At 39.3% G+C, this 9,101-nt stretch overlaps 1 protein-coding gene across 1 annotated transcript in view; it reads left to right on the top strand.

Annotated features, from left to right (window-relative positions):
• Window positions 1–9,101, top strand: part of LOC106876527 (putative leucine-rich repeat-containing protein DDB_G0290503) — a 259,001-nt gene that overhangs the window by 146,728 nt on the left and 103,172 nt on the right. The window contains exons 4-5 of the mRNA XM_052966733.1: window positions 325–476; window positions 3,027–3,123. Of these exons, the coding sequence (XP_052822693.1) occupies window positions 325–476; window positions 3,027–3,123 (249 nt within the window). The remainder of the gene's footprint in view (window positions 1–324; window positions 477–3,026; window positions 3,124–9,101) is intronic.

Below are 9,101 nucleotides of genomic sequence, written 5' to 3'. Positions count from 1 at the left end.
GTGTGTGTGTGTGTGTGTGTGTGTGTGTGTGTGTGTGTGTGTGTGTGTGTGTGTGCGTGTGTGTGTGTGTATTTATGCCACTCACACACATACACAAACAATTGAATAACTGTTACTGTTTTAATGTCGACTTTTCCATGCTCGACAGGAAGAGCATCCAGCCATAGAAAATCTACCTCAACAAAATTTGTCTGATCCATGCCAGCATGGAAAAATGGATGTTAAATTGATGATGATTCAATTCATGCAAGTATTTATATATTGTTAGATGTTTTGTACATGTTTATGATGAAATTTTTTTTTCTTTTTTTCCCCCCAAAATAGCCGGACACAGTGCCACAAGGAGAAATTGATATGAACAAATGTGTTGATGTCTATGACGCCGAAAATCACACTGGACATCAATTCTCATTGGCTGTAGTGATTCCTGAGAAAATCTACTACATTAAGGGCACACTCAAAGAGGAAATCTCAAGGTAAGCTATCAAGACATAGATATTCTCTTCATTTAGTGATAGAAACTTCTACAAATAAAGCTTGCTTCCCAACTACATGGTTCCGGGTTCAGTCCCACAGCATGGTACCTTGGACAAGTAGCTTCTACTGTAGCCTTGGGCCAACCAAAGTCTTGAAGTGAATTTGGTAGGCAGAAACTGAAAGAAGCCTGTAGTGTGTATCTTTGTGTTTGAGTTTGTCCCCCATTTGACAACTGATGTTGATATGCTTACATCACCATAACTTAGCGGTTCAGCAAAAGAGATTGATAGAATTAGTACCAGATATAAAAAAAAATAATGGAGCTGATTCATTCGACTTTTCATTTTACTTGCCGGGTCTTGTGCTCAGCAGTCCATGCTATGTAAGTGCAAATCCCAGCAATTATTGAAAGTCTAGGAAGCCCAAGTGCCTCTGATGATAAAGTATTCCTCCAACGGCTGAGATGGGGTTCAGCTCCTCAGTCAACCTTGACTGCACCAAGAAAAGACCCACACAACCCATTGGCAACTAGGCATTCATTCCTGTCTTCTCCCCCCCTCCTCAATATAAGTTGATTACATTGACCCCAGTGTTTAACTGGTACTGGTTTTTATCCACCCGGAAAGGATGAGATGCAAAGTCAACCTTGGTGGAATTGCACAATGAAATTACTACCTACTTCTGTTTAGTTTTGTGTGTGTGTGTGTTGTTTTTTATTTTCTGTGTGTAGTGTGGTAAATAGCTTGCTTACGAACCACATGGTTCCGGGTTCAGTCCCACTGCATGGCACCTTGGGTCTAGTGTCTTCTACTATAGCCTCAGGCCGACTAAAGCCTTGTGAGTAGATTTGGTAGACAGAAACTGAAAGAAGCCCGTCGTGTGTGTATATATATATATATGTGTGTGTGTGTGTGTGTGTATATGTGTCTGTGTTTGTCCCCCCAACATCACTTGACAACCGATGCTGATGTGTTTACATCCCCATAAGCTTGCGGTTCGGCGAAAGAGACCGATAGAATAAGTACTAGGCTTACAAAGAATAAGTCCTGGAGTCGATTAGCTCGACTAAAAGGCGGTGCTCCAGCATGGCCACAATCAAATGACTGAAACAAGTAAAATTTGTCCATCCCTTGCTCGGGTAGAAAAACTTAATATTCAACCCTTGCTCTTAACCCTTTTGATACCAACCCAGCTGAAATCGGCTCTGGCTCTGTAGTACAAAAGTTATTTTACTAAATTCATTGTTATATTCAAAAATTAATTGGAAGAAACACAGAGCATCTCAACAGAAATATGATGGCAAAAGGGTTAAAATATATAATAGAGAAACAATTCTTAACCCTTTTGATAACCAACCTGGCTGAAACCAGCTCTGGCTCTGTAGTACAAATGTCTTGTTTTCATAAGTTTTGAATTAAAATCTTCCATCAAACCTTAGTCACAATTTATGTTCCTAACACAAGCTTAATGATAACTAAGTTATTTTACTAAATTCTTTGTTAGATTTAAAGTAATTGAAAGAAACACAGAACAGCTCAACAGAAATACAATAATGAAAAGGTTAAGCTAGCTTCACAGGTGTTGATTTCATAGGATTTAGTATGAATTGTTAATTCTAGTTCTGGCCTTGCTGGAATATTTGTCCTCTCTTCCCTACAACAAAATCTATTAACAACAACCAGAATTTTGACTTGACTCTGTTCTGTATACTGATGACTAACCTAAATTTCAGGAAAAAATCAACTGAATATGGCCAAGCCTTGTGTGTAGGCCAGTAGTGTGTGTGTAATTTTAGAATATGCATTAGTTAAATCTGAAATTGACCATTAGATTCAATAATTGATTTGAGAATCTCATTAGCTTCTAAACTGTTTATTCAACCTCCAGTATTCGACAGCTGGTTGTTAATTAATAAACCTGCAATCTGGTCACGTTTTGAAAACAGATTAGCTGCCAAAAGTAGACATTATTAACCCTTTTGAAATCAAACTGCCTGTGACTCTTCTCTCACCCTGGTTCTGTAGTACAAGCTTCTTGTTTTAAATGGATCGATATTTTGTGTTAATTTATATTCCTAACTCTAACTTAATAAGGAAAAATTTGTTTCACTAAATTCATTATTTTAAAAATTAATTGCAATAAAAGCAGTAACTTTCAACAAATAACCTGCACCTGACTCCGTTTTGTCTGTTTTGGCATAGTTTCTATAGCTAGATGCCCTTCCTAACACCAACCACTTCACAGAGTGGACTGGGTGCTGAGGGGATGAACCCCATCTAAGCATGTAGTTAAGTGTTACATAGCATTGACAAGACCCAAAAAGGCCGAAATATGTCTGGCATTTTCCATGAATCACTTTCTTGGTTCAGGTAAAAGTTAATTAGTCAGCCAGTGTACTTTTTCTGAATGACTTTTAATGTTTAATATAGTTGCACAAGTTGAATTATATAACAATATTGTTTTATTCTCAAAACCGTGTAGAAAAATAGCAAAAACACGACCTTAAACACTGGCATTTCTAATTATGTTGTTTTATTGTCTGTTTTTAGGTGGTTTGAAATCTTAGTTGTTTATCCAAGAAGTATCAAAACGACAAAACGAAGAATTGTTACACCAGTTTTCAGAAGTGACCGAGAAGGTCCACAGGTAAAAACAATGTTAATTCTCACAACCAAAGTGGGATTGTTTCTTCATGGATTTGTGTTTTGGCATATTCAAGAAAATATCTTTTCTATTTAATTAATCATCATTGTTTAATGTCCGTTTTCTATGCTGGCATGGTTGGACGGTTTGACTGAGGTCTGAGAAGCCAGAAGGCTGCACCGGGCTCAAATCTGATCTGGCAATGTTTATACAACTGGATGCCCTTCCTAATGCCAACCACTCTGAGAGTGTAACGGGTGCTTTTTACGTGCCACCAGCAAGGAGCCAGTCAGGTGGGCCTGCATCGATCACACTGGGGTAGGAGCTTGGCATTGATCACATTCGGTTAATGCTTTTTACATGCCACTGGCACAGGAACCAGTCAAGCGGGCCTGGCATCAATTACGTTTGTATAGTGCCTTTTATATGCCACCGGCACAGGAGCCAGTCAGTCAGGCAGGCCTGGCATTGATCACATTTGGAGTTCACATTTAGTTCTTGTCATCTTTGTGTCTTGGGCCTAGTAATTACACACACACACACACCCGAGTGCTGGCAATGGCTGTGTGGTTAAGAAGTTTGCTTCCCAGCCACATGGTTTCAGGTTCAGTTCCATTATGTGGCACTTAAGGCAAATTTCTATTGCCCCAAGGTGACCTAAGTTTTATGTGTGGATTTGGTAGACAGAAATTGAAAGAAACCTGCTTTGTGTGTGTTTCCTTGTTTTGACATCACATGACAGTTGTGTCACCATCATGCAAGCTGTCTCCTTCATTTTTCAGTCTTCCATGAAAACAAATCTAGTCACGGGGAAATATTTATTTCCTTGTTGCCCTTGGGGGGACTAAACATAGATAGGACAAACAAGGACAGACAAAGGGATTAAGTCAGTTACATCGACCCCAATGTGTAACTGGTACTTAGTTAATCGACTCCGAAAGGATGAGAGCAAAGTTGACCTCGGCAGAATTTGAACTCAGAATGTAAGGGCAGATGAAATATGCTAAGTATTTCACCCATTGTGCTAATGATTCTGCCAGCTCGCCACCATATCATAGGGAAATATAAACCTTACTTGGAAACAGGTGGGAGTCGGTGATAAGAAGGGCATCGGCAATAAAAAATCTGCTTCAACAAATTCTGTCCAATCCGTGCAAACAGAATACAAATTTTGGGCCTTGTCTTATGCCAGAAACAACGACAAATTTTAGGAATCGATTTATTTATTTAACTTTGATTTTAAAGATTTTTCAGAACTGAAAGGAATTTTGGCTTTTGTGTTTTATCTGTATTTTTTGCTCATATGCATACACGTGCATATACTCACATGCATGCATATACTCACATGCATGCACATACATACATATATACTCGAGACAGTACTTCTTGATACACCAAACATTTCAGCTGCTTTCGTTACACTAGTGCCTGCCATACGAGCACCAACAATTTGACCTCTTTGAAAGTTTGATAGATCTGTCATTTTAATGAATTTTAATTACCTTTTTCTGATGATATCTGAAAAGAAACAGCAATTTTAACAAAATATATTAAGCAACACTAATAATAAATCAAAAAATATAAAAATAAACAAGCTTTTGACGGGTTTTATAGATATTTCAAAATTATTATGCTAGGTGCTTCCATTATTTTGTCCAACCCCTGTATATGTATGTGTGTGTGTATGCATGTGTATATGTGTGTAGATTATATATATATATATATATATATATATATATATATATAAAGCAAACAAAACCTGTCATGAGATAATTTGTGGGATTCTCTGAAACTGATCAGGTTAACCAAATGATGATAATAATAATATCAATGAATGAGAAATCTTGTCTCATGGCTTTTGACCGCTAACCTTGCATGAATAATTCTGTCTGTTATGCTTCACTTGTCACACGATATCAGGTGAGGTGGTAGGAGGGAGACTACAGGGAATGGGTGGGGAGATGCGATGGTTGTAGTGAACATGGTGATTGTGTTGGTGAGAGTGTGGAAAGTGGTGATTGTGCTCGAGGGTGATGATAGTAACTATAATGGTAGTTGCGGTATTGGTTGCGCTGCTTATGGGATGGGTGGTAGTGCCCATGGCAGGGGTGGAATTTAGTGGTGGGGGTTGTATACAATTTGTTGTTTTACAACCACTGAAGCATCTGAAAGTGTTACTTAGTTGTCAAGGTCATTGCAACACTAGTTAGAACAGTTGTTGTTGCTTGTTGAAGACTGAGTTGTTGGATACTTCAGAGAGCCATGTCACTAAAAACAACCAATTAAGAACTTTCATATCCAACAACTTTGATATTTTGTGATTGCATCTTTTTTTTCTTTTTTCAAATACAAGACAGGGGCTGGCATGGCTGTGTACTTAAGTGGTGTCAACTAGTTATCTATTTATTTAGCACTTCACATTTGCCAATACATTGAAATTCATTATGAAAATGATTGATAAATATGAAGCAAAACTAATAAACAAATAATAATAATTGAGGTATTTCATTTTTGTATCCTCTATACTTAGTATTTCCTGTTAGATCTTACTTTACTCCTCAAAGATAATCAACTGTTGGACTATATATATATATACACGCACACACACACACACACATTCAGGTTCATTGGATTTAACCATTTAGCATTTGAACTGGCCATGTCCGGCCAAAATATATCACCTGTTTTATCTTCAAATCATCCAGATCTGGTCTTTCACACTCACCCTACAATGCCATTTTGAAACAAAACAATCACATCATTGAAATCTCAAAGCTATGAGATAATGCATTATAAATTCAAAACTATACAAATAAAAAAGGCACTTCATTTGACAGATGAATCTGAATGCCGAAGGGTTAAATCATTTTTGTTCAGAATCTCAAGCCAGCCATGACCATCCTGTCTTATTGAACTTGTTGAAATAATCTTCCAGTATATCCTTCTTGGCTGTTTGATAAGAAGTTTGCTTCTTAATCACCTGGTTCCAGGTTCAGTCCCACTGCCTGGCACCTTGGGCACATGTCTTCAACTATAGCCTTGGGTCAACCAAAGCCTTGTGAGTGGATTTCATAGACGGAAACTGAAAAATGCCTGTTGTGTGCATGTGTGTGTCACCACCACAGGACAACCGGTGTAAATGTGTTTACATACTCATAATTTAGAAGTTGTGCAAAATAAACCTATAGAGTAAGTCATCATCATCATTTAGCGTCCATTGTCCATGCTACCATGGGTTGGACAGGTTGACTGGGATGGCATGTTTGAAGGCGGCACCAGACTCTAGTCTGATTGGCATTGTTTTCTATGGCTAGATGCCCTTCCTAATGCCAACCACTCCATTTGCATGACACCGGTATCTTCCACAACTGCGATTTTGCTCAATTTGATGGATCTTCTCAAGCACAACATAATGCCAAAGATCTCGGTCATTACCTCCGTGAGGCTCAATGCTTGAAAGGAGCTCAGCCACTTTGCCTCTGCTTGGCCCAATGCTTGAAAGATGTTCTTTACGTGCCACCAGAACGGGTACCAGTTACCACAATTGTGATTTCACTTGGCTTGATGGGTCCTCTCAAGCATAGCACATCACCAAAGGTCTTGGTCACCAGTCATTTCCTTTGTGAAGCTCAAAGTTCGAAGGTCATGCTTCACCACCTCGTCCCATATCTTCCTCGGTCTACCTCTACTACAGGTTCCCTCCACAGTTAGAGATCAGTACTTCTTTACACAGCTGTCCTCATCCATACACATCACATGACCATACCAGTGCAGTCGTCTCTCTTGCACACTAAATCTGACTCCTCTTATGCCTAACTTTTCTCTCGAGATGTTTATACTCTGTCAAACATGCACACTGACATTGCACATCCAACAAAGCATACTGGCTTCATTTCTTTCAAGCCCATGCATGTCCTCGGCTGTCACAGACCATGTTTCACTGCTATGCAGCATAGCTGTTCTCACACAGGCATCAAACTGTATGCTTTTCAATCTGAGAGAGAAGCCCTTTGTTGCCAGCAGAGGTAGGAGCTCTCAAAGTATCAGGCTTAAAAGAAATTAATAGGGTCGATTCGTGCGATTATAATTCTTCAAGGCAGTGCCCCAGCATGGCTGCAACAAATAAGATATTTGGGGGAGATTTTTGGTCGATATTTCTAGCAGGACAGCCAACCACATTACTCTCTTTGCTAGGAAAAGAAAATGGTATTAAAGGGGAATAACTCTTACTTAACTGTCACAGTTATTTCCACTTAGACTATGAACCATGATCACAAGCGCCTCCATAAACACGTACATCTATTGAGCTCGTTATTTGGATCGTGAAATTGTTTCTATGTATTTCGATGGCCACACAAAATAATGTCTTTGTATTAAGATAAACAGCCTTAGGTCTTTTTTTTTAAAAAAACAGGCACAAGAGTGGCTGTGTGGTAAGAAGCTTGCTTCCCAACTACATGGTCCGGGTTCAGTCCCACTGCGTGGCACCTTGGGCAAGTGTCTTCTACTATAGCCTCAGGCTGACCAAAGCCTTGTGAGTGGATTTGGTAGACGGAAACTGAAAGAAGCCCGTCGTGTATATATATATATATATATATGTGTGTGTGTGTGTGTGTGTATTTGTTATTTGTGTCTGTTTGTCCCCCACCATCGCTTGACAACCGATGTTGGTGTGTTTACATCCCCGTAACTTAACGGTTCGGCAAAAGGAAGCGATAGAATAAGTATCAGGCTTACAAAGAATAAATCCTGGGGTCGATTTGTTCAACTAAAGGTGTTACTCCAGCATGGCCGCAGTCAAACGACTGAAACAAAAGAATAAATTATTTATTTAAAATTTATACAATTGGCACAAATCGTTGCTGCGTTGTTAAGAAGGCCATTTTGCAACTGCTGGCTTCTGGTTCAGTTCCACTGCATGATACCTTGGGAAAATCTTTATGGTTCTGAATTAGCTAATGTCTTGTCAGTGAATTTAGTAGAAAAAAAATTAAGTTTGTCACGTTTTGTGCATATATATGTTTGTCTCTTGCTACTTGACAACTGGTGTAGGTTTGTTTACGTCTCCGTAACTTAGTGGGGAGTCATTAATAGAAAGATAACATTGCAGTAAGTACCAGGCTTGGAAAGGAAAGAAGGGCAAAATTGAGTCCTGAGAGTGACTTGATTGACTAAAACCCTACAGGGTGGTGTTCTAGCATGGCCACAGTCCAGCAACTGAAACAAAAGAATTTTCTGACTTAGGCACAAGGCCAGCAATTTAGAAGGGGGTGGAGTTTAGTCAGTAACATCACCCCCAGTACTTTCTTTGACTCTGGCGGGGATCTTACAATGGTTTTGAATTCAGTATAAAGTGTTAGGAAAATACAAGGAATTTTATCTGATGCTCTACAGATTCTGCCAGCTCTCTTCCTTAAAACAAGAACTACAAGAGCCCCAGAAATGATATCTCTCATTATCAACAGGTTTTATATCAGTTGTACATCATCATCATCATTTGATGTTCACTTTTCCGATCTTGCATGTGTCAGACAGAATTTTGTTGAAGCTTAGATCCTAGAGCCAAAGGCTTTTCCTGTGAGTAAGCCATAACCCTTTTCCAAACAATATTGCCACATGACCAGAAATGTTTCTCCTGGAAGACTGGAAATGAACATCACTTGTTTGATGGGGAAGAGAACTTTACAACTATTAAATCTCAAGGCAAGGGTATACATGCATGCTTGCATGCATACTCAGTCTTGCTCATTCACTCACAGTCTTGCACACTCACTCACACTCTTGCATACTCACTCGCACACTCACTCTCACTCTCTCACACACTCACCCTCTCTCTCTCTATCTCTCTCTCTCTCTCTCTCTCTCTCGCACACTCTCCCTCTCTCTCTTGCACACTCACTCTCTGTCTTGCACTCACTCTGTCTTGCACTCACTCTCACTCACTCACTCTCACACTCTCTCACACTCATTCACCCACTCTC

This window comes from Octopus bimaculoides, chromosome 3, assembly GCF_001194135.2.
Source record: "Octopus bimaculoides isolate UCB-OBI-ISO-001 chromosome 3, ASM119413v2, whole genome shotgun sequence".
Lineage (NCBI taxonomy): Eukaryota > Metazoa > Mollusca > Cephalopoda > Octopoda > Octopodidae > Octopus > Octopus bimaculoides.
This window is presented reverse-complemented; position numbering and strand designations above follow the sequence as displayed.